The 25,946-nt window shown below is 38.0% G+C and overlaps 2 protein-coding genes and 1 pseudogene across 10 annotated transcripts in view; 1 reads left to right on the forward strand and 2 right to left on the reverse strand.

Moving 5' to 3' along the window:
* Positions 1-17,102, forward strand: part of USP8 (ubiquitin specific peptidase 8) — a 99,026-nt gene extending 81,924 nt beyond the window's left edge. For all 4 annotated transcript variants that reach the window (XM_033851670.2, XM_004312364.4, XM_019929305.3 and 1 more), the window contains 8 exons: positions 7,308-7,385; positions 7,792-8,054; positions 9,799-10,011; positions 11,037-11,247; positions 12,154-12,390; positions 13,115-13,257; positions 15,967-16,099; positions 16,268-17,102. In XM_033851670.2, coding sequence (XP_033707561.1) covers positions 7,308-7,385; positions 7,792-8,054; positions 9,799-10,011; positions 11,037-11,247; positions 12,154-12,390; positions 13,115-13,257; positions 15,967-16,099; positions 16,268-16,453 — 1,464 coding nt within the window. In that variant the 3' untranslated portion in view covers positions 16,454-17,102. The remainder of the gene's footprint in view (positions 1-7,307; positions 7,386-7,791; positions 8,055-9,798; positions 10,012-11,036; positions 11,248-12,153; positions 12,391-13,114; positions 13,258-15,966; positions 16,100-16,267) is intronic.
* LOC109549052 (ATP synthase F(0) complex subunit C2, mitochondrial pseudogene) lies at positions 2,073-2,793 on the reverse strand (annotated as a pseudogene).
* The window catches only part of USP50 (ubiquitin specific peptidase 50), a 35,592-nt gene continuing 26,695 nt past the window's right edge, over positions 17,050-25,946 (reverse strand). For 5 of the 6 annotated variants that reach the window (XM_073800981.1, XM_073800980.1, XM_019930699.3 and 2 more), the window contains one exon: positions 17,050-18,356. In XM_073800981.1, coding sequence (XP_073657082.1) covers positions 18,165-18,356 — 192 coding nt within the window. In that variant the 3' untranslated portion in view covers positions 17,050-18,164. Of the gene's footprint in view, positions 18,357-21,869; positions 22,066-25,946 lie in introns of those variants that run through there. The other variant, XM_073800983.1, reaches the window with a different exon arrangement.

The following is a 25,946-nucleotide window of genomic DNA, read 5'->3' on the forward strand; positions in this document are numbered from 1 at the left end:
TTATGTTTGTTCATTTGTTTTTTAGCTTCTACATGTAAGCGAAATCATACAATATTTTATCTTTTTGGGGCTGACTTATTTCACTTAGCATACTACCCTCTAGGTCCATCCGTGTTGTCACAAGTGGCAAGATTTCATTCTTTTTTTTTTTTTAATGGCTGACTAATGGGCACCTGGGTTGCTTCCATATCTTGGCTATTATAAATAATGCTGCAATGAATATAGGGGTACATATATCTTTTCTAATTACTGGTTTTGGTTTCTTTGGATAAATAACCAGGAGTGGAATTGCTGGATCATATGGTAGTTCTATTTTTCAGTTTTTAAGGAATCTTCATACTGTTTTTCATAGCGACTGTACCAATTTACATTCCCACCAACACTGTTGTAGTAAGGCTCCTTTTTCTCCACGTTCTCGCCAATACTTGTTATTTGTGGTCTTTTTGATAATAGCCATTTTGACAGGTGTGAGGTAATATCTCATTGTGGTTTTGATTTGCATTTCCCTGATGACTGGTGATGTTGAGCATCTTTTCATGTGCCTGTTGGCCATCTGTATGTGTTCTTCAGAAAAATGTCTATTCAGATCCTCTGCCCATTTTTAAATCAGGTTTTTTGTTTCTTTGATGTTGAGCTGTCTGAGTTCTTTGTATAATTTGGATATTAACCCCTTATCAGATATTATCATTTGCAAGTATCTTCTCCCATTCAGTAGGTGGCCTTTTCATTTTGTTGTTAGTTTCCTTCTCTGTACAAAAGCTTTTTAATTTGATCTAGTCAAAATTTGTTTATTTTTGCTTTTGTTTCCTTTGCCTGAGGAGACATATGCAAAAAAATATTACTAAGACCGGGCTTCCCTGGTGGCGCAGTGGTTGAGAGTCCACCTGCCGATGCAGGGGACACGGGTTCGTGCCCTGGTCCAGGAAGATCCCACATGCCGCAGAGCGGCTAGGCCCATAAGCCATGGCCGCTGAGCCAGCATGTCCGGAGCCTGTGCTCTGCAACGAGAGAGGCCACGACAGTGAGAGGCCCACATAACGCAAAAAAAAAAAAAAAAAAAAAATATTACTAAGACCAATGTCAAAGAGTGTTCTGCCTGTGTTTTCTTCTAGAAGTTTTATGGTTTCAGGTCTTACATTTAAGTCTTTAATCCATCTTGAATTTATTTTTGTGCATGTTGTAGGAGAATAGTCTAGTTTGATTCTTCTGCATGTAGCTGTCCAGTTTTTCCAACACCATTTTTGTTTTGTTTTTTGGGTTTCTTTTGTTTGTTTTACATCTTCTCTCTTGGTTTTTTTGTTTGTTTGTTTGGTTTTGGTTTTGTTTTTTGGGGGGCTGCTTCACACAGCTTTCGGGATCTTAGTTCCCCGACCAGGGATTGCACCCAGGGCCACTGCAGTGAAAGCGTGGAGTCCTGACCATTGGACCACCAGGGAACTCCTGGCTTATTTTTAATATTAATAAAATGTCAGTGCTCTTTGAATGCTGAACTTTATAATGCATACATACTTTGAATTATTTCATCCAATAAAAAGAAGTGTGGAAAAAAATTACTTGCTTCCTTATGTATCTCAAAGACCTGATCCATCAACAACACCATTTATTGAAGAGGTTATCTTTTCCCCATTGTATATTCTTCCTCCCTTGTCATAGATTAATTTGACCATGTAAGTGTGGGTTCATTTCTGGCCTCTCTGTTCTGTTCCATTGATCTGTGTGGCTGTTTTTGTGCCAGTACCATACTGGTTTGATGACTGTAGGTTTGTAGTTGAAGTCAGGGAGCATGATTCGTCCAGTTCTGTTCTTTCCTAAGATTGCTTTGGCTATTTGGGGTCTTCTGTGTTTCTGTAAACATTTTAGATTATTTGTTCTAGTTCTGTGGAAAATGCCATTGGTGTCTTTTTTGTTTTGTTTTTATCTTTTTTCTTATTAATACAGTATTTATTTGTCTTCCTTCTGTCAAACCGTGAGCCAACCCCTTTCCCCAGGCTGCCTGGGGTGGTACAGGAAAAGGAACATACAGGGCAGACAAGACACGGGAGAAAGAACTATGGGAGGTAGAAACAGCCCCTTCACATGGTGAAGAGGATGAGAAAGGACACCATCAGGCAAAAGAGTCCCATGGCTTCCAAGAGGCAAAGCCCAGAATGGTGTAGGAGAAGAGCTGTTGCTTCAGAGAAGGGTTCCTAGCATAACCAATGATGAGGCTCCCAAACACAGTCCCAATTCCAGCCCCAGAGCCAGCCACCCCTACTGTGGCAGCCCCAGCTCCAGTGAACTTGGCTGCTGTGTCAGTGTCCCTCGAAATGGCACTGGTTTGGAAGCAGCGACTAGGAATAAGTGAGGTGGTCAGGGGACTCGGGGTTGCCAAGCTGCTGTGGCTCTCATCTGTCAGCATCTCCAGTTGTTTCAGCACCACTGCAGACAGTGATCGGCTCATTAGTGGAGAGGTTCTCCTGATCAAGGAGGGGATGGAAATGAACTTGGCACACGTGTACATTTTCAGGGGCTGAAGGGCCATGGCAGGAGAGCTGCTCCCAGTGCTGAGAAGACAATAGAGAGCACCATTAGTGTTTTGATAGAGATTTCATTGAATCTGTAGATTGCCTTGGGTAGAATGGACATTTTAACAATATTAATTCTTCCAATCCATGAACACAGTATTATCTTTTCATCTGTTTGGGGCATCCTCAATTATCTTTCATTAGTGTCTTACAGTTTTCCAAGTACAGGTCTTTTACCTCCTTAGTTAGATTTATTCCTATATATTTTATTCTTTTTTAATATTTATTTATTTTCTTTATTTAAAAAAATTTTTTTTTGGCTGCATCAGGTATTAGTTGTAGCATGTGGGATCTCTCGTTGCAGCGCAGGCTTTTTGTTGTGGTGTGGGCTTCTTCTCTCTAGTTATGGCATGTGGGCTCCAGGGCATGAGGGCTCTGTAGTTGTGGTGTGTGGGCTCCAGAGCACATGGGCTCTGTAGTTTGTGCCATGCGGGCTCTCTCGTTGAGGTGTGTGAGCTCAGTAGTTGTGACACGCAGGCTTAGTTGCCCTGCGGCACGTGGGATCTTAGTTCCCCGACCAGGGATCGAACCCACATCCCCTGCATTGGAAGGTGGATTCTTTATCACTGGACCACCAGGGAAGTCCCTGTTTTATTCTTTTTGATGCAATTGTAAATGGGATTGTTTTCTTAATTTCTTTCTGGTAGTTCATTATTAGTGTATACAAATGCAACAGATTTCTGTATATGAGTTTTGTATACTGCAACTTTACCAAATTCATTGATGAGCTCTAGTAGTTTTTTGGTGGCATCTTCAGGATTTTCTATGTATAGTATGATGTCATCTTCTAACAAATAAGTTTTTATAATAGTAAGAACAGCTATAGCCCTTTTTACATTTCATATAAATGGAAATATATTTTTGGTAGTGTGAAAATGAATTCTAATTGGAGGTGAAATACTGTCTTTATTGAACATCAATTTCTATACTTCTCAAGCAGCAGTTTATGCATATACCAAAATTAACAATTCATATTAGTGCCACATTTATCCACTGAACACTTAACCTAGTAACTTTAATTATCAAAGATGTAGGTCCCATGCAAAAGCCTTCTAAACATCCAAAGTTAGGAAAATGAAGCTCATGTTCTAAAATTCTCTAACTTTATTCATAGAAGAATCAGAACTTAGGAGCTCTTACCATTTAAATATTATTCATTGTGTAGCTAGTATATGCCAGGTATTTCTACTATTGATACATAATCTTACTTATTCCTCCTAATGATAACTCTATGAGGAATTCAATTTACAGATGAAATTGAAGCTTAGAGGTTAAGTAAGTTGCCTGTGAATCACATATGCAGTTAAATTCCAAAGCCACCTTCTGTCCAGAGGCAGGTAGTCTTAAGAACTTAAAGCATTCGTATTTCTGGGGTCACTTAGTATAGGTGCCAAATATGCATACAAGTCTAAATAGCCCTGAGATGATCACATGTAGTTTTTTAATGTTTCCTATAATGTAACACAAGGAAAAGTTAAGATTGCATTCATTGTATGATCCTTTTAAAAGTAGGCAAAATGTGTGATTTATTCTGGAATAAATTTTGTTTAAGTTATCACACTTTTAAGTTTTTACTTTACTGTAGTTATTTTTAAAATCTATAAGATTAAAGTGAATTTCTTAAAGCATCTATGAGAAGTTCTAAGAGGATATAAAATGAATTTTGCACTCCTGAATATTGCTCTGTATGAAATTCTATAATCGCTTCATTCTGTTTAATACGTTAATGATTTTAAATCACTACCACTTTCAAGGTAGCCAAAATCATAAGAGATTTAAATAAAAGGATAATGTTCACAAGAGGCCATGGTGTGTGTACACTAATGACCTAACATCTTATATTTGGCCATGTATTATGAATCAGTGTGTCATAATCCACTGTGATTGACATCTCTTCCCCACCACTGATTCATCAAAGTTTCTTAGTTCTTTACCTTTGGAGTTAGGAAATCCCATATGGGCCCCGCCACCTTTAATTTTAAGTGTCTAATTTGACAGTAAAATCAAATAAACTTTTCAGAGCCTCATTTTTTTTTCTCTCTTTTTACATTTGCAGTCTGATGGATTTGCTTGTATTAGCTAGTGATAGGTAGGTTTTTGTTGGGGAAAAGTTAAAGTTTTGTTTCACTTCTGATTTTAATAATTTTATAGCCTGTTAAGATTAAAGGACAACCAGAAAGTGGAATTCTAAAGACTGGAACTTTTAGAGAGAATACAGAAGGCACTGAAAGATATAAAGTAAGCAACAGTTCATTGGATAGGAAAAGAAAACATGGATTATAACCATGTGGTTATCTCTACCATATCATCCTCCATCTTAAGATCTTCTCTCTGAGGGTATCTTTGCTATCTTTGGTAGCATTTTTTGCTTGTTTTTGCATGATGGGTCCACTCATATGCTAAAGGGAATAGATCCTTATCTTCCTATTTAAAGTATGATGATATGTTCTATTCATTTTATGAAATTAAAAGATACTTAGGCCTTATTGTATGATCTAGCAATTCTACTTCTGGTTATATACCCAAAAGAATTGAAAGCAGACCCTCAAAGAGAAATTTATACACCCATATTCATAGAGTATTATTCATAATGGCCAAAGGATGGAAGTAACTCAAGTATACACTGATAGATGAATCTATAAAAAATGTGGTATGTACATATAATGGAATATTATTCAGCTTTTAAAAAAGAAATTCTGACATGGATGAACCTTGATGACATTACGCTAAGTGAAATAAACCAGTCACAAGAGGACAAATGTTCTTTGATTCCATTTATATAGGGTACCTAGAATGGTTAAATTCATAGAGACAGGAAGTAGAGTGGTGGTTGCCAGGGACCTAGGGGTTGGGAGAAGTTCGGAGTTGTTTAAATGGGTACAGAGTTTTAGTTTTGCAAGATGAAGAGAGTTCTGGAGAGTGGTTGCACAACAGTGTGAATATACTTAATGCCACTTACCTATACACTTAAAAATGTTCAAGATGGTAAATGTTATATTTCATCACAATTTTTAAAATATTTAGGCCTTTTATAAGATGTCTTTGCCTTTGTTTTTATTTAAGAGTTTTCTTGACGTATAATTTGAATACTATAAAAGTAATCCATTTTTAATGTACAGTTCAGTGATTTCAGTTCAGAGTTGTGAAACACTTTTAATGCAATCCAATTTTAGGACATTTCCATCACACCAAAAAGATCTCTGTGCCCAGCTATAGTCACTCCCCATTCCAGGCACCATGAATCTAATCTTTGTCTCCACAGATTTGCCTCTTCTAGGCATTTCAGACAAATAATATATGTATAGTCTTTTGTATATTTCTTTCACCTACCGTAATTTTTTGACATTCATCTATATTGTACCACGTATCAGTAGTTTATTCCTTTTGTTGCTGAGTAGTATTCCATTGTATGGATATACCACATTTGATGGACATTGGATTGCTTCTGCTTTGGGGCTGTTATCAATAATGCTGCTATTAACATTTGCATCTAAGTGTCTTTGTATGGAAATGTATTTTCATTTCTTTTGTGTTGACACCTAGAAGTGAAATTGTCTTTGTGTTTCTATTTTTTTTTTGTTTTGGGAGTTTATTTTGATGAAGTCCAATTTATTATTTTTTCTTTTCTTCTTTTATAAATTTATTTTTTTCTCTTTGGCTGCATTGGGTCTTCGTTGCTGTGCACGGGCTTTCTCAAGTTGCAGAGAGCAGGGGCTACTCTTCATTGTGGTGGGCGGGCTTCTCATTGCAGTGGCTTCTCTTGTTGCAGAGCACAGGCTCTAGGGCACGCAGGCTTCAGTAGTTGTGGCACAAGGACTCAGTAGTTGTGGCTCACGGGCTCTAGAGCTCAGGCTCAATAGTTGTGGCACACAAGCTTAGTTGCTCTGCAACATGTGGGATCTTCCCGGACCAGGGCTCGAATCTGTGTCCCCTGCATTGGCAGGTGGATTCTTAACCACTGTGCCACCAGGGAAGCCTGTGTTTGTTTTTTTAGAGAAACTTTTAAAAGTCACTGTTATTATAGGCTTGTGCACACACACTCCTTCCCCTTGCTGTGATAATTTTAGGACTTTAAAAAAAACATATATAAATGGAATATTACTCAGCCATAAAAAGAAATGAAATCGAGTTATTTGTAGTGAGGTGGATGGACCTAGAGTCTGTCATACGGAGTGAAGTAAGTCAGAAAGAGAAAAGCAAATACTGTAATCTAATGCATACATATGGAATCTAAAAAAAGAAAAAATGGTACTGATGAACCTAGTTGCAGGGCAGGAATAAAGAGGTGGACATAGAGAATGGACTTGAGGACTTGGGGTGGGAGGGGGAAGCTGGGGTGAAGTGAAAGTAGCATCGACATATATACACTACCAAATATGTAAAATAGTTGGGTGGTGGGAAGCAGCAATATAGCACAGGGAGATTGGCTTGGTGCTTTGGGATGACCTAGAGGGGTGGGATAGGGAGAATGGGAGGGGGGATATGGGGACATGTATACATATGGCTGATTCGCTTTGTTGTGCAACAGAAACTAACACAGTATTGTGAAGCAATTATACTCCAATAAAGATCTATTTAAAAAAAGAAAGAAAACATGTATAGTTCTTCATCTTTGAACTTGTTTTAAAAAATATTAAGGGCAGCAACACAAGGGTTTTTGGTTCTTTGGTACAAGTAGCTTAAGTTTGTATATGGCAAGATGTAATTTAAAAATCTTTTACTTTTTTGTTTTTTTTTCTTTAGTCTCGAGAGCCTTTGACAAGAGCACGAAGTGAAGAAATGGGGAGGATCGTACCAGGACTGCCTTCAGGCTGGGCCAAGGTAAAATTCAAAATTAGCACAGAAATAAATTACATGGTCACTGTTTTTTTAAAAAACAAAACATGTATTTGTTTATTCTGCATCTTCTCTAATGCAGAGTGGATTCTGTTTCTTCATTATAAAGGACATAACTCATTTCCCTAATTACAGCAGGGTTAGATTTTTCATCCAATCTGGGATGATGGCTACAGTATATGAACATCCTGGCATTTGTCATTGAGAAACAGTGTATCACTTTAAAACCTGAAGTTGTTTGAAAGTTTAATTATAGAAGTGATTATCACCATTTTATTCAAATAATTTTAATCCAGAAGTAAATTCATCAGTGAAATACTTTTGAGTGATATTTTTGTTGTTGTTCTCTCGATGTTCATCATTTTCTGACCTTTGTTTTTCCCCATGTAAGTTTCTTGACCCTATCACTGGAACTTTTCGTTACTATCATTCGCCCACCAACACTGTTCATATGTATCCACCGGAAATGGCTCCTTCATCAGCACCTCCTTCCACCCCTCCAACTCATAAAGCCAAGCCACAGATTCCTGCCGAGCGCGATAGAGAACCGTCCAAGCTGAAGCGCTCCTACTCCTCCCCAGATATAACCCAAGCCATTCAAGAGGAAGAGAAGAGGAGACCAGCAGTAACTCCAACAGTTAATCGGGAAACCAAGTAAGTTTATCCTGACTCCTAGAAACGAATCATCTGCTGTATTTGAAAACTTCTACTCTAAGCATATCAGTTTATTAACATCAGGGCGTCAGAAAATTCTGTGGATGGCTGTCCCAGCCTTTATTTACTAAAGAGGAAAAAAGAAATAAATGGATTAAATGTCCTTGGTTTTTCTCCCAAGTGCTAACTTAAATATATCACAGAGGATTATCATATGTAATCATGTAGATATAAAAGTATACACCTTGTTAAGTTTTAAGGCAGTGTGCCATAGACTGCTTAGATGTGTTGTATAAACTTCCTGTGATCCCTAAATCTCCTTTTGAGGACCATAATTTATGGAATTATTGAGTATGTCTTGTTGCAGCTCTTAAATTCCAAACTTTTTTTTTTTTAACTCAGCCAGTAATGTGGGAGTAAACTTACATAGTATTAAAGTAATGAGCATTATAGTGTGTATCAGCTTCTATTTACCACTTCTGATCATTACTTTTGGGGGATGTAGGATAGATGGAAGTGAAAATAAATGGATTTTTCTATTTATTAAATACAATCTCTTAATTGCTAAGGAATTCTAACTAGGCTGTCTTTTTGGCCTCTTCAGAATCACCTCCGCAAAAAGTAGTTAATATATTTTCCTCATGAGAACCTTCCCTGCCAGGTAGGACTTACCTGGAGGAGATTTTGTAAAATTGGTAAATCTAGTTATAGATTTTAGGGCTCACTATTAAAGCTGGTGAGGTGTAATTCCTTCTTGAATTATCATTCTTATGAAAGTTTGTTAATTTGACAGTTTTAAAAACTACAGCATATGCAGTTCATGTATTTTTTTATCTGTGTTGAACAGAGAAATAGCACATGAGTGCATACACCTGAGCCATGTGTAAAGAAAAGGTGGTTGAAATATAATCTGTTCTCAGTATTCCTTTCAGAGGTGGAAATATACTTAGGATCAATAATAAAAGAAAGACTTATCAATTAGGAGTTTTCTTAATGCTGTAGCAGTTCTAGAAGTTCCACATATACATCAAATACACTAAGTAACAAAAGTCTTGGAGGCATTCTCTAGTCTAGTGCTGTCCAATAGACATGTTGATAGAAATGTTCTGTATCTGTGCTGTCCAGTATGGTAGTGGCTATTTTGAATTGTGGCTAATGTAACTAAAAAGCTAAATTTTAAATTTTATCTTAAATTTATATAGCCACCTGTGGCTAGTGGCTACTACCATATTTGTCAGCACAGCTCTAGACTTCAGGTTATAGTACCCAAATAACCTCTGCCTGCTTGATAATATACTCCACAGTACCATATATATATATACACACATACACTTTTTTTTTTTTTTTTGATTCCTTGTTTGGCATTCTGGTTGAATACAACATATGGTAATGCTAAATTTCCTGGGATCATTTAAAGAAGTTTGAAAGAACCTTCTCTACTAGAAGACTCTACCTGTTCATGAGAAGCCAGAGAATCTATCTCAGGGTATCTGTAAAAAACCATGGACTCACATAAGAGGTTAAAGGTGTTTGTTTCATGGGAGAGTCACAGAATATAACCAGTGTTAACCTAGATACTAAATGTCCTGTAAGACCCATTACCTTATGAGCTAACTTAATAACTATTTGCAAGATTACTGAATACACTGGTACAGATGCTGGAGTTTACTGCCCTTTGTAGTGTGAACCTTCATTTCAGGTGCTGTGCATTTTAAAGTATCTTGTACACTTTTTTCTTCCTTAGGCCAACAAGCTACCCTAAAACTGAGATCACAAGGCTTTCTGCTTCTCAAATTCGGAACCTCAATCCTGTTTTTGGAGGATCTGGACCAGCTCTCACCGGACTTCGTAATTTAGGAAATACTTGTTACATGAACTCAATACTGCAGTGCCTATGTAATACTCCACATCTGGCTGATTATTTCAACCGCAACTGTTATCAGGATGATATTAATAGGTAAAGAAATATCATACTTTTTGCAGTACAGTATTAAAAGGGTGATCTAACCACGCTTCCTTACCAGCCAGTTCCAGAGATGTCAAATTAGGAAAGAGGAAAATATTCTTAAGAACAGTGTAGAAATTGCCAGGACATGGAAGCAACCTAAGTGTCCATCGACAGATGAATGGATAAAGAAGATGTGGCACATATATACAGTGGAATATTACTCAGCCATAAAAAGAAATGAAGTTGAGTTATTTGTAGTGAGGTGGATAGACCTAGAGACTGTCATACAGAGTGAAGTAAGTCAGAAAGAGAAAAACAAATACTGTATGCTAACACATATATATGGAATCTAAAAAAAAAAAATGGTTCTGAAGAACCTAGGGGTAAGATGGGAATAAAGACGCAGATGCAGAGAATGGACTTGAGGACACAGGGAGGGGGAAGGGTAAGCTGGGACGAAGTGAGAGAGCGGCATGGACATATATACACTACCAAATGTAAATAGATAGCTAGTGGAAAGCAGCAGCATAGCACAGGGAGATCAGCTCGGTGCTTTGTGACCACCTAGAGGGGTGGGATAGGTAGGGTGGGAGGGAGACGCAAGAGGGGGATATATGCATACGTATAGCTGATTCACTTTGTTATACAGCAGAAACTAACACACCATTGTAAAGCAATTATACTCCAATAAAGATGTTTAAAAAAAAAAAAAGAACAGTGTAGAGAAAAGCCTCCTCTGATTGGTAAAGGACAACAGGAAAGGAACAGTACAAGAAGGTGGAACCACACTGTCTTAAACTGGAGCCTGTTGATAAGGAATAGGAGACCGTGCAGGGCTGGCAGCCAAAAAGAAGCAAGTTGGAGGGGTATAATCAAAGTAAGATTCAGATAGGTATTTGGTAATAAACCTGTGAATAAGTATTTTAGTGTAGTGTAGGGTCACATATTACAGTATTGATGTCAAGAACCCACTGTACCTTGGCTTTTTATAATTCCTGTATTGCTTTTTTGTAACTTTAATTTTATTTGCAAAGGTCAAATTTGTTGGGGCATAAAGGTGAAGTGGCGGAAGAATTTGGCATAATCATGAAAGCCCTGTGGACAGGACAGTACAGGTATATCAGTCCAAAAGACTTTAAAATCACTATTGGGAAGATCAATGACCAGTTTGCAGGATACAGCCAGCAAGATTCACAAGAACTGCTTCTGTTCCTAATGGATGGTCTCCATGAAGATCTTAATAAAGTAAGAAATTTTTCTAAGTTGCAGAGGCCCCTTAGGGTTGCTTAACATTGTACTCATTTTTATAGCAATTTAAAATTATAGTTGGTGATTGTTCGGTGCTAATTTATTGAAACCTAGTGACTCTGTACTATGGCATGGAAGTTTAAAACAAATATAACTGATAGGTCTAATATTTGAAAGGAAGTATATGCAATTTGTATTTACTTATGAAAATGTTAACAGGTTGTATTACTGCAAGAAGTTTGTAAACGTTGTAAATTTGTAAAAATAGTTGTCAGAGATGCTGTGTTTGTGACCCACATGACCAAATGATTCATGTGAAAAGTTATTACTGAGGCATCTTAGTCTGTGTACTGTGGCTTCTTTTTAGCACCAAGCTGTCCTCTTTCAGAACCTTTGGGGTCACCTTTCTCACCAGCAACCACAGACATACACAAATAGATACACACACTTATATATGTATATGTGTGTGAATATATGTATGTTGTGTGTGTCTATATGTGTATATGTGTGTGAAGGTAGGTAGGTAGGTAGGTAGGTAGATAGATAGATAGAATGTATCCATCCATGAGACTAGGACAGCAAAATAACATCTGTCTAGTTGTAGTCCTAACTCCCAGCTATATGTGGAATGTCTTTTCAAAACCAGACTTTTCAGCTCTTTAAATAAAAATTTGTTGAGCAATTGCAACAAGTTACATCCTTTGATAAAGTGGGTTTTGGTATTTTAGGAGGTTTTCTTGGCTAGAATTTTTTTGTAGCACTTGATGAGATTAGAATTCCTTTCTGAAAAGAACAAGAAGTGTTTCTAAATCCGCAGAGTGTTTGTATTTAATATACGCTTTCAATTTTATATTTAAATGTTGACTTTGAGATATTAATATAGAGTCTAAATTTTATTTCCAGGCTGATAATCGGAAGAGACATAAAGAAGAAAATAATGATCATCTCGATGACTTTAAAGCTGCAGAACACGCTTGGCAGAAGCACAAGCAGCTCAATGAATCTATCATTGTTGCCCTTTTTCAGGGTCAATTCAAATCCACAGTACAGTGCCTCACCTGCCACAGAAAGTCTAGGACATTTGAGGCGTTCATGTATCTGTCTCTACCACTAGCATCTACAAGTAAATGTACATTACAGGTAAGTTTAGGATTGAGAGAAAATGATTTGTTGAAGAAAAATTCTGTTCATATGCACATAGAGGTGTACTTTATTCAGTAATTTATTTCTCTTGTTTGCCCCATAAACATTTTACAGGTTAAAACTTAAACAAAAATTTTGTTTTAATTAGGCCTCTGTAGATTAGGAAAAAACCAGCATTTTTAAAAAGAAATTTTCCTTTTTAAAAGATATTTTCCTATAAAATATTCTTTTAGAGTTAATAATTTTTTTTAAAGTTTGTATTTATTGAAGAAGTTTTAAAAGTTAATTTGGAAAATTGTATGTTGACTTTAATTTAGGTACAGTTTTATAGGAATTTGCTCTACATGGGTATGTCAAATCAATATGTTTTGCAGACAACAGCGGTGTGATTTAGAGAGCTTGTTGACACCCTTTAGTGTTGGCTTCCTGTTAGTCAGAACTTCCGAGCCACCAGGTAGAAGTTCCTCAGTGCTCTCAGGGCATGCAGGACTTCTTCCCTCCACCATTGGCAGCACCACCACTCGCCACACTCTTTGTCACTGTCAGCTCCCATCTGGGTCTGCATCCCTCACTAGATCATAAACTTTGTGGGGGCAGGAACTGTTTTGTAATAGTTTACTGTTGTATTCCTCATGCCTGGCAGAGTAACTTATTGAATAGATGCTCAGGAATACTGTGTTGAAAATATTAACAAGTATCTACTACTTGTTTTTGCCTCTAGGATTGCCTTAGATTATTTTCCAAAGAAGAAAAACTCACAGATAACAACAGGTTTTACTGCAGTCATTGCAGAACTCGACGGGATTCGCTAAAAAAGATAGAAATCTGGAAGTTGCCACCTGTACTTTTAGTGCATCTGAAACGGTAAAAGGGACACATTTTTCTTAGTGTTTAGTACTTTTTAGATGAAGGACTTCTAAGTCTTTTATTCTAAACACTTTGTTTTACTACCTGCTTAGGATGTATAACAAAGGAAGATCATCTGGTTAGGGTATCTCTAGGGAAACTAGGCAGAAATGATGAGATTCTAGTTCACCTTAGTGTCTGTAATAACAGGGCAAAGTGACAGCATCACTCTTTCATATAATTCTGTTTTTAAAAATCTGTGAAACTAGTGGGGAGGGATAGATTGGGAGTTTGAAATTGACATGTACACACTGCTATATTTAAAATGGATAACCAAGAGAATTCCCTGGTTTCCCAGTGGTTAGGACTCTGCACTTTCACTGCTGAGGGTGTGGGTTCAGTCCCTGGTCAGGGAATTAAGATCCTACAAGCCACGCAGCACAGCCAAAAAAATTAAAAATAAAAAATAAATAGATAATGAGTAAGGACCGACTGTAGAGCACAGGGAACTCTGCTCAATAGTCTATAATAACCTAAATGGGAAAAGAATTTGAAAAAGGATAGATACATGTATATGTGTAACTGAATCACTTTGCTGTACACCCAAAACTAACACACATTGTTAATCAATGATAATCCAATATAAAATTTTAAAAATAAAATCAGTGAAACTAAATTATTGCATTTCAAATATGAAAATTTTAAATCATTACAAAGCATTCAGTGAAAATGTATAAAAATAATGTTATACAATATAACTAACACACTATTAGATAAAATTTATCATTCAAACAATATAGTAAACATAAAAAATACTGTGCTGAAAATGAAATATATGAGTTTTTTTAAAGTATAATTTTTAAAGATAAAACATTAAGGATGCCATTGTAGAGTGCAGACATATTTTTGCCCATATTTTTCCAGCCAATGAAAAAGATCTGGACCTATAGCAGTAGAAGAATAATGGCGAGAGAGTTGTAAAACACGTGCCAGGTCTTTTGCTCTGATCCTTTGTCTTTATGGTATCCATCTGTGGAGTGATAACTTTAAGTCATTTTTTGGAAAAACTTTAAAAGGAAGTTTCATCTGTTTATTGAGAGCTCTAATTTTTGTTTCAAAGAAAGCATTTCTTTTTAATTTTTTGTTTCATCTTATATTATTGGAGATTCTTAGGCAGTTATTTATGTTAATTTCCACATTGATATATTCAAATTCCTCTTGTGTAAATTTTCTAACAAAAGCTTATATCAGTTGTCCTTTTCTGCTTCTTGCAGATTGTGGAGGTATAAACATTCTATAAATGATTACACATTTGTTCTGTTAAGATTTTTAATGCTGTGTATTACTCTTGGAGAATATCTAAAAGTATAAATGGTTCAGAGTTCATTTTTTAAAAAATAATTCTGAAATAACCAGTATTTTGGTGTTTAAAGAAGCAGAATATGTCAGGATAATGGAATGCCATTATTTCAGTCACTAATTTATGTGCTTGCAATTACCAGCTCTAGTGTCCCCAAAAGTACAAGCTTAAATCTAGAGCAGCTCTCCTCTGTCATTCCTCTGTACTTTTGTGGTGATTAGCATTATAAATGGGGGTTTTCATAACTTTTTACCTTTGTAGAAGACTAATCTAATAGCTTTAGCTGGGTCTACGGATTAAGGGACCAAGGTATGGCCCTACCTCTACCACTCTAGCTGTTTGACCTGCGGTTAGACATTTAACTCATTATTGATGGGGGATTTTTGCAGAAACTAAGGCCTGCGGCTGGCGATTTGTTATGTAAATGAATATTGAAATGCCTACAGTCAATACGTTCGGGTAACAAAAGACGTATTAATACGTCTCTGGTCAATAATGTGTTAATATCTGTGTACAGCAGTTTCTTCATTTGTAAAACAAATGAAACCAAGTACAGCAAGTCCCCTATATACGAACGAGTTCTGTTCTGAGAGTGCATCTGTAAGTCCAATTCATTTGTAAGTCCAACAAAGTTAGCCTAGGTACCCAACTAACTCCACTATATAGTAATAGGCGTTACTGTAATAGGTTTATAATACTTTTCACACAAATAATACATAAAAAACAAACACAAAAAATAAAACAGGGCTTCCCTGGGGGTGCAGTGGTTGAGAGTCTGCCTGCCGATGCAGGGGACACGGGTTCGTGCCCCGGTCCGGGAAGATCCCACATGCCGCAGAGCCTGCACGTCCGGAGCCTGTGCTCTGCAACGGGAGAGGCCACAACAGTGAGAGGCCCGCGTACCACAAAAAAATAAAATAAAATATTTTTAATCTTACAGTATAGTACTTTGAAAAGTATAGTAGTACAGTACAACAGCTGGCATACACGGGCACATTCACGTCTTTGGAAGTTCACAATTTGAAGATTCGTATGTAGGGGACTTACGTTATCTTTTTCTTCTTCTTTTTTTCTCTTCCTTTTTTCTTTTTTGGCTGCACCATGCGGCATGTGGGATCTTAGTTCCCCAACCAGGGATCGATCCCACGCCCCGTACATTGGAAGCGCTGAGTCTTAACCTCTGGACCACCAGGGAAGTCCCAAACCAGGTGTCTTTAACAGGTCCCTCCACTATTAAAATTCTGATTGTGTGTTTGAAATGGATTTTATGGTCCTGTCTAAAAATCTGGATTGTTAATGAATGAATTAGGGTTCATTCTGATGTCTTTGGTCTGTCAGTGTAATTGCTGTAATGTTATGCTCTACAGTTTTTCCTATGATGGCAGATGGAAGCAAAAATTACAGACATCTGTGGACTTCCCATTAGAAAATCTTGACTTGTCACAGTATGTTATTGGTCCAAAGAACAATTTGAGGAAATATAACTTGTTTTCTGTTTCGGTAAGTATCTCATTAAACTAAATACAGTTTCTTTAGAAGCAAACTAAAAAACCCAGTTTCAAGTGGTTCCTTACCTCATAGGAAAGTAAGAGCAACATAAGTCTTTGAAATTATTGACATATTTTAAATAATTCAATTTGATTTGATTTTCTGTCTTGTTTGGCACAGAATCACTATGGTGGGCTGGATGGAGGCCACTACACTGCCTATTGTAAAAATGCAGCAAGACAGCGGTGGTTTAAATTTGATGATCATGAAGTTTCTGATATTTCCGTTTCTTCTGTGAAATCTTCAGCAGCTTATATCCTCTTTTATACGTCATTGGGACCACGAGTAACTGATGTAGCCACATAAGGAGAAGTAGGTTATAAGCTAGTTATCTTTTAACAGGCTGAGCAACACAATTCTTGAAATGCTTAAAGATTCTGGATAGCTATAGCTGGCCATTTAAAGGAATTCTAGGACAGTGAGAGTTGTGTTACTATACCATATACTTCAGGTCAGTGCTATTATCAAACAACTGACCAAGCACATTTAACGAGTATTGCAGTAAGCATTCCTTACAGGTACCATTTATTTCAAAACAACTTTTTTAGTTTGCTCCAAAGTTAAAATAATTAGCTAAGCATAATTATTCTACTGGTCTAAAAACCATTGTATCCTTTATTTTCCTTTTTACTGTTATGGCCTTTTCACATTTCTAAATCCCAGCTTGATCTATGAATACTCTAGAATGATGTAAAACAAACAGATAGGAATGTATGTGTATATATTTATTGCACACTTGCACATCAAATCGATGTACATAGTATAAGATGTGGTCCTTTTGTGAAGCCTAGAACTCAGAGGATTGCTTTTTTTTTTCTTTCCTTTTGGCCTATTCTGAGTAATTGCAGTGCTTTCTTAGGCAAATGACAGGGCAAAGCTATTTTTCTGTTGGCTTTGGGCTGTATTTGTGCACTAAATCTTTATTCTAAAAAAATAAATGGAAACTTTTCTTTAATTTTTTAAATGAGAATTTTCATTTACACCTACATTAAAATCTTAATGAGAAAAATAATTTAAAACCCTGTAAGTGTTCTGTCTTTAATTTTATATTATTAAACATAGAACAGTAGAATTACAGATTTTATACATACACTCTTTATACCACTACAATGACTTAAAATTTAGTACACTTATTCCTTTGCATCACTTGATTCCACTCATCCTTTACCTTGACCCTGAACTGCACATAGCACTTATGATGCGCTCAGAGTTGGGAGTCAGAGTAAAATACAAATAACTTAATGCCCAGACTCATTCTATCACGAGTAGTAGAATTCTTAGGATTAAGATAAAAAGAGATGAGTCAGACATGACTGCAAAGTGAACTGCATTATAAACCACATCTTTACAAAGTGATGTATTAAAAGGGATAGAGGAGCTTAGAATTTATCATTTACCTCAGGGACTTGGTTGTTATAGGTAAAGTCAATATATAAATATAAAAACAAGATTCTAAAGGTGCTTCTGAAAGATGTCACCATTAGTGGACACTCAGGAAGAAGATGAAAGGAAGGTGTTGAATTGTGAAACTGACAACTTTTCATGTTCTACAATTAGTCTGAGAGATTATAGTTTCTTGCCTAAATTATCTGAACAATTAAATATTTTCAAATCACATTCCTAACCTCACAGAGCCACTTGAACAAAAGTTATTTTGGTTTAGCTCCATGAAGTATCTTTGGAAAATAATTTGTTGGATATATATAATTATTATGAGATAGTATATGATAAAAATACACACTAATAAACACTGTACTTTGAAACCTGAACATAATACTTATAATCTGATTGCTTTGAAGGTCCCCATTCGTTAGCATTGCATCATTTTCATGCTGCCTTTTTCAGTGGGCCAGGACCCATCTTTTTATAGACTTACCTTGTGAAGGTTGCGTAACATTCCAGAAAGACTTAAAAATGTCAGTGACGCAAGTAAGTTGCAAGAGTTTTAATGACAAAGCAAAACTTAAGTACCAGGTTCTAATTGCTAGTTTTGCAATTTTCAGGAAACACCATTTTCCTAACTCCTGCGTTTTTGTATAGGTATAGAAAAGGGCCGGCAGCTATAGAACAGGAGATATGCTGTAGCAGTTTGAACTGAAGTATCTGGAATCTCACTGACTCGTGCGTCATCAAAGTTATACCAGGCGTGAGTCACTGAGTTTTTGCAGAAAGCAGTGTAGTGGCCACCATCCAGATCACCAGAGTGGTTCTAGGGGAGAAAGGAATGTCACACAGTATTTACATCTGAATACTTTAAATATTAGAACCCAAATGATAGGGCCAAGAAATATTTTTATAATTGTCCCTTATACTGGATTAAAAGCTAAATCATACATTATGTTAAATCATACATATAGCCTGACGACTGGTATATTTTTCATGTCACTGAAATGGTTATATATTGTGTCCATCGATTATTTAATAGACTGTGAATGAAATAGGATAGTATTTGGCATCTTCTAATATTTATCAGTTAATACTTACTGAGCACCAACTGTACATAGAGTATTAAACATCAAAGGAAATTTTAAAATAAGAAAATAGTCATGTTTCCTAAATGAGCTTATAGTTTAATTTTGAAGACAGTCTAAGATAGACATGAAAAAAGATATTTAACATTGGAACAAGACATTAAAACAACTGCATACTGCTACCACACAATTTGAGGAGGTTGTACAGCAACAGCTCCCTTGGTCATCCAAGGCCCAAAAAAGAACCTGTTCTATTCTCTTTTTCCCATGTCTTCCCTAACCCAGTAAAGCAATGTTTGAAACAAAGGCATTGGAGAACCTCACTTCTCAGAAGGTGGTATGGCATAGAGCAGGGGTTGACAAACCATTTGCGCATGGGTCAAAGCCAGCCTGCTGCCTGTTTTTATATGGCCTGTGAACTGAGAATGCATTTTATATTTTTATATGGTTGAAAAAAATCAGAAGAATAATATTTTGTGATGTGTGAAAATTATATGAACTTCAGATTTTTCAATGTCCTTAAATAAAGTTTTATGGGATCACAGCCATGCTCACTTGTTTATGTTTTTAAGTGGCTGCTTTCACACTACAACTGTAAAGTTGAATAGTTACAAGAGAGACTATAGAATACATGGCCTGCAAATCCTAAAATATTTACTATCTAGCTTTTTAAGTTTGTTGACCCCTGGGGTAGAGGGAAGAAAATGGATTTTTCTAGTCAGTTCTATGAATTCAGCTCTAATATTGCACAATGACCTTAAGGAAATTATTTAACCTTTCTGAGCTTTAATTCCCCTATCTTTTAAAATGGGTAATAAGACCTTGTCTTATACAACTACTGTCTCTCTTATAGGGCTAGCACATAGGAAGTACTTATTAAGTGTTCCCTTAGACCTTCATCTTCCCCACATCTCCTGTTAACTCTTAGAGAAATATCCCAAAGCTGACATTTTAAAGATTCAGACTCTGGTCCTGGTCTTGGCCATGTGACCTTAAGCTGATATGCTTGAAATTCCTTATTTATAAAATGGTGCCCATAATAGTGTGATGTAATTTGAGAAAAACAAAACATCTGGTGGATCCAGATGATGAAGTAATGTTCTAAAGTGACTACACAGATTATGGCTGGAATATGTTCTGTTCTGATGACAGTGTAAACAAACAAAATTGACATAGTAGAATAGGGCAGGGTGAAGCATCATTCTAGACTTCCATTCTCAGTAATTTTGGCAATTAGCTAGCCTGAAAGCCTTAGTTATGAAACTGTAAAGAATGCTCGATAGGGACTTCCCTGGTGGCAGAGTGGTTAAGAAACTGCCTGCCAATGCAGGGGACACAGGTTCGAGCCCTGGTCCAGGAAGATCCCACATGCCGCAGAGCAACTAAGCCCATACACCATAACTACTGAGCCTGCACTCTACATCCCAGAAGCCACAGCTACTGAGTCCACGCACCTAGAGCCCATACTCAGCAACAAGAGAAGCCACCGCAATGAGAAGCCCATGCACCACAACGAAGGGTAGCCCCTGCACACCATAACTAGAGAAAGCCCATGCGCAGCAACAAAGACTCAACCAGCCAAAAAAAAAAAGAATGCTGGATAAAACATGGTAAATACCCTTTGAAATATATGGCTAACTTTAAAGATTGTATAGTGAGAGTAATCTCCAGGGTCCAAGAACAGAGTAAATAAAAGATGAGCATGATGTGTGGTTAATGCTGTGACTGCCTGAGAGCAAAGACAGTTTCTGGTCCCTGGAACCACAGTGCTTGGGTTTTAAAGGTCACACAAGGGCTGGAGGTAAAGTCCTAAGTCCCTGCAAGGTGAGGAGTTGGATTGAAATCCACACACATAGCCACAACCTCTTAAAGAGAGGCACCCTCAATAAAAGAATAAACTAGGGGGGGGGGAACAAATCCACCCTCCAGTGCTTAGCTTAGCTTAGGCTTTGGGTACAAAGAATAAAAGTCATTCCTGGAAAGTCGTTACCACAGACCTGGCTTCTCTTTGGTTGGGGATTCAAATTTACACTACTGTGTCTCAGAATCCTGTGAATTTAAGGTAAGAATGAAAAGTGTTTTGGGGTTGCTTGGCAAAAAGAATTACTTTCTGATTGATGCACCTTAATTCAGGCTACACAGGATACCCACATACAAAAACCCAGTGATGCTGAACTCACAATTCAGTATTACAGAGCATACAAGGAAACAATTCACCATGAGTAAGAGTTAGAGGGCAATAAATAGCAAGATTAAAAACTCCAAGGGGACGTGGGAAAGATGGCGGAAGAGTAAGACGCGGAGATCACCTTCCTCCCCACAGATACACCAGAAATACATCTACACGTGGAACAACTCCTACAGAACACTACTGAACGCTGGCAGAAGACCTCAGACCTCCCAAAAGGCAAGAAACTCCCCACGTACCTGGGTAGGGCAAAAGAAAAAAGAATAAACAGAGACAAAAGGATAGGGACGGGACCTGCACCAGTGGGAGGGAGCTGTGAAGGAGGAAAGGTTTCCACACACTAGGAAGCCCCTTTGCAGGCGGAAACTGGGGGGGGCGGAGGGGGAAAGCTTCGGAGCTGCGGAGGAGAGCACAGCAACAGGGGTGCAGAGGGCAAAGTGGAGAGATACCCGCATCGGGGATCGGTGCCGACCAGCACTCACCAGCCCGAGAGGCTTATCTGCTCACCCACCGGGGCGGGCGGGGGCTGGGAGCTGAGGCTCAGGCTTCAGTTGGAGCGCAGGGAGAGTCCTGGGGAGCGCAGGGAGAGAGGCCTGGGGTTGGCGGCGTGAACACAGCCTGCAGGGTGTTAGTGCACCACGGCTAGCCGGGAGGGAGTCCAGGGAAAAGTCTGGACCTGCCGAAGATGCAAAAGACTTTTCCTTCCCTCTCTGTTTCCTGGTGCGCAAGGAGAGGGGATTAAGAGGGCTGCTTAAAGGAGCTCCAGAGACGGGCGCGAGCCGCGGCTAAAAGCGCAGACCCCAGAGACAGGCAGGAGACGCTAAGGCTGCTGCTGCCGCCACCAGAAGCCTGTGTGCGAGCACAGGTAACTATCCACAACCCCCTTACAGGGAGCCTGTGCAGCTCACCACTGACAGGGTCCCGTGATCCAGGAACAACTTCTCCGGGAGAACGCACTGTACGCCTCAGGCTGGTGCAACGTCATGCTGGCCTCTGCCTCCGCAGGCTCGCCCCGCACTCCGTGCCCCTCCCTCCCCCGCGGCCTGAGTGAGCCGGAGACCCTGAATCAGCGGCTCCTTTAACCCCGTCCTGTCTGAGCGAAGAACAGACGCCCTCCGGCAACCTACACGCAGATGTGGGGCCAAATCCAAAGCAGAGCCCAGGGAGCTGTGCGAACAAAGAAGAGAAAGGGAAATCTCTCCCAGCAGCCTCAGAAGCAGTGGATTAAAGCTCCACAATCAACTTGATGTACGCTGCATCTGTGGAATACATGAATAGACAATGAATCATCCCAAATTGAGGAGGTGGACTTTGAGAGCAAGATTTATGACTTTTTCCCCTTTTCCTCTTTTTGTGAGTGTGTATGTGTATGCTTCTGTGTGAGATTTTGTCTGTATAGCTTTGCTTCCACCATTTGTCCTAGGGTTCTATCTGTCCGTTTTATTTTCTTCTTCTTTTAAAAAAGTTTTTTTCTTAATACTTATTTTTTATTTTAATAACTTTATTTTATCTTACTTTATTTTATCTTCTTTATTCTTTCCTTCCTTTCCTCCTTCCTTCCTCCCTCCCTCTCTCTCTCTCTCTCTTTCTCGTTCTTTCTCTCTCTCTCTTCCTTCCTTCCTTCCTTCCTTTCTTTCTTTCTTGCTTGCTTGCTTCTTTTTCTCCCTTTTATTCTGAGCCGTGTGGATGAAAAGCTCTTGCTGCTGCAGCCAGGAGTCAGTGCTGTGCCTCTGAGGAGGGAGAGCCAATTTCAGGACACTGGTCCACAAGAGACCTCCCAGCTCCACATAATATCAAACAGCGAAAATCTCCCAGAGATCTCCATCTCAACGCCAGCACCCAGCTTCACTCAACGACCAGCAAGCCACAGTGCTGGACACCCTATGGCAAACAACTAGCAAGACAGGAACACAACCCCACCCATTAGCAGAGAGGCTGCCTAAAATCATAAGTCCACAAACACCCCAAAACACACCACCAGACATGGACCTGCCCACTAGAAAGACAAGATCCAGCCTCATCCACCAGAACACAGGCACTAGTCCCCTCCACCAGGAAGCCTACACAACCCACTGAACCAACCTTAGGCACTGGGGACAGACACCAAAAACAACGGGAACTATGAACCTGCAGCCTACAAAAAGGAGACCCCAAACACAGTAAGATAAGCAAAAGGAGAAGACAGAAAAACACACAGCAGATGAAGGAGCAAGATAAAAATGCACCAGACCTAACAAATGAAGAGGAAATACGCAGTCTACCTGAAAAAGAATTCAGAATAATGATAGTAAAGATTATCCAAAATCTTGGAAATAGAACAGGCAAAATGCAAAAAACATTTAACAAGGACCTAGAAGAACTAAAGATGAAACAAGCAACGATGAACAACACAATAAATGAAATTTAAAATACTCTAGATGGGATCAATAGCAGAATAACTAAGGCAGAAGAATGGATAAGTGACCTGGAAGATAAAATAGTGGAAATAACTACTGCGGAGCGGAATAAAGAAAAAGGAACAAAAAGAACTGAGGACAGTCTCAGAGACCTCTGGGACAACATTAAACACACCAACATTCGAATTATAGGGGTTCCAGAAGAAGAAGAGAAAAAGAAAGGGACTGAGAAAATATTTGAAGAGATTATAGTTGAAAACTTCCCTAATGTGGGAAAGGAAATAGTTAATCAAGTCCAGGAAGCATAGAGAGTCCCATACAGGATAAATCCAACGAGAAATATGCCAAAACACATATTAATCAAACTTTCAAAAACTAAATACGAAGAGAACATATTAAAAGCAGCAAGGGAAAAACAACAAATAACACACAAGGGAATCCCCATAAGGTTAACAGCTGATCTTTCAGCAGAAACTCCAAGCCAGAAGGGAGTGGCAGGACATATTTAAAGTGATGAAGGAGAAAAACCTACAACCAAGATTACTCTACCCAGCAAGGATCTCATTCAGATTAGATGGAGAAATTAAAACCTTTACAGACAAGCAAAAGCTGAGAGAGTTCAGCACCACCAAACCAGCTTTACAACAAATGCTAAAGGAACTTCTCCAGGCAAGAAACACAAGAGAAGGAAAGACCTACAATAACGAGCCCAAAACAATTAAGAAAATGGGAATAGGAACATACATATTGATAATTACCTTAAATGTAAACGGAGTAAATGCTCCCAACAAAAGACACACATTGGCTGAATGGATACAAAAACAAGACCCATATATATGCTGTCTACAAGAGACCCACTTCAGACATAGTGACACATACAGACTGAAAGTAAGAGGATGGAAAAAGATATTCCATGCAAATGGAAACCAAAAGAAAACTGGATTAGCAATTCCCATATCAGACCAAATAGACTTTAAAATAAAGACTATTAGAAGAGACAAAGAAGGACACTACATAATGATCAAGGGATCGATCCAAGAAGAAGATATAACAATTGTAAATATTTATGCACCCAACATAGGAGCACCTCAATACATAAGGCAAATACTAACAGCCATAAAAGGGGAAATCGACAGTAACACATCATAGTAGGGGACTTTAACACCCCACTGTCACCAATGGACAGATCATCCGAAATGAAAATAAATAAGGAAACACAGCTTTAAATGATACATTAAACAAGATGGACTTAATTGATATTTATAGGACATTCCATCCAAAAACAACAGAATACACATTTTTCTCAAGTGCTCATGGAACATTCTCCAGGATAGATCATATCTTGGGTCACAAATCATGCCTTGGTAAATTTAAGGACATTAAAATTGTATCAAGTATCTTTTCCGAACACAACGCTATGAGACTAGATATCAATTACAGGAAAAGATCTGTAAAAAATACAAACACATGGAGGCTAAACAATACACTACTTAATAACGAAGTGATCACTGAAGAAATCAAAGAGGAAATAAAAAAATACCTAGAAACAAATGACAATGGAGACACGACGACCCAAAACCTATGGGATGCAGCAAAAGCAGTTCTAAGAGGGAAGTTTATAGCAATACAATCCTACCTTAAGAAACAGGAAACATATCAAATAAACATCCTAACCTTGCACCTAAAGCAATTAGAGAAAGAAGAATGAAAAAACCCCAAAGTTAGCAGAAGGAAAGTAATCATAAAAATCAGATCCGAAATAAATGAAAAATAAATGAAGGAAATGATAGCAAAGATCAATAAAACTAAAAGCTGGTTCCTTGAGAAGATAAACAAAATTGATAAACCATTAGCCAGACTCATCAAGAAGGGAGAAGACTCAAATCAATAGAATTAGAAATGAAAAAGAAGTAACAACTGACACTGCAGAAATACAAAGGATCATGAGAGATTACTACAAGCAACTCTATGCCAATAAAATGGACAACCTGGAAGAAATGGACAAATTTTTAGAAATGCAAAACCTGCCACGACCGAATCAGGAAGAAATAGAAAATATGAACAGACCAATCACAAGCACTGAAATTGAAACTGTGACTAAAAATCTTCCAACAAACAAAAGTCCAGGACCAGATGGCTTCAAAGGTGAATTCTATCAAACATTTAGAGAAGAGCTAACACCTATCCTTCTCAAACTCTTCCAAAGTATATCAGAGGGAGGAACACTCACAAACTCATTGTACGAGGCCACCATCACCCTGATACCAAAACCAGACAAGGATGTCACAAAGAAAGCAAACTACAGGCCAATATCACTGATGAACATAGATGCAAAAATCCTCAACAAAATACTAGCAAACAGAATCCAACAGCACATTAAAAGAATCACACACCATAATCAAGTGTGGTTTATTCCAGGAATGCAAGGATTCTTCAGTATACACAAATCATAATCAACGTGATACAGCATATTAACAAACTGAAGGAGAAAATCCATATGATCATCTCAATAGATGCAGAGAAAGCTTTCAACAAAATTCAACACCCATTTATGATAAAAACCCTGCAGAAAGTAGGCATAGAGGGAACTTTCCTCAACATAATAAAGGCCATATATAACAAACCCACAGCCAACATAATCCTCAATGGTGAAAAACTGAAAGCATTTCCACTAATATCAGGAACAAGACAAGGTTGCCCACTCTTACCACTCTTATTCAACATAGTTTTGGAAGTTTTAGACA

The sequence above is a fragment of the Tursiops truncatus genome, chromosome 2 (assembly GCF_011762595.2).
Source record: "Tursiops truncatus isolate mTurTru1 chromosome 2, mTurTru1.mat.Y, whole genome shotgun sequence".
NCBI lineage: Eukaryota > Metazoa > Chordata > Mammalia > Artiodactyla > Delphinidae > Tursiops > Tursiops truncatus.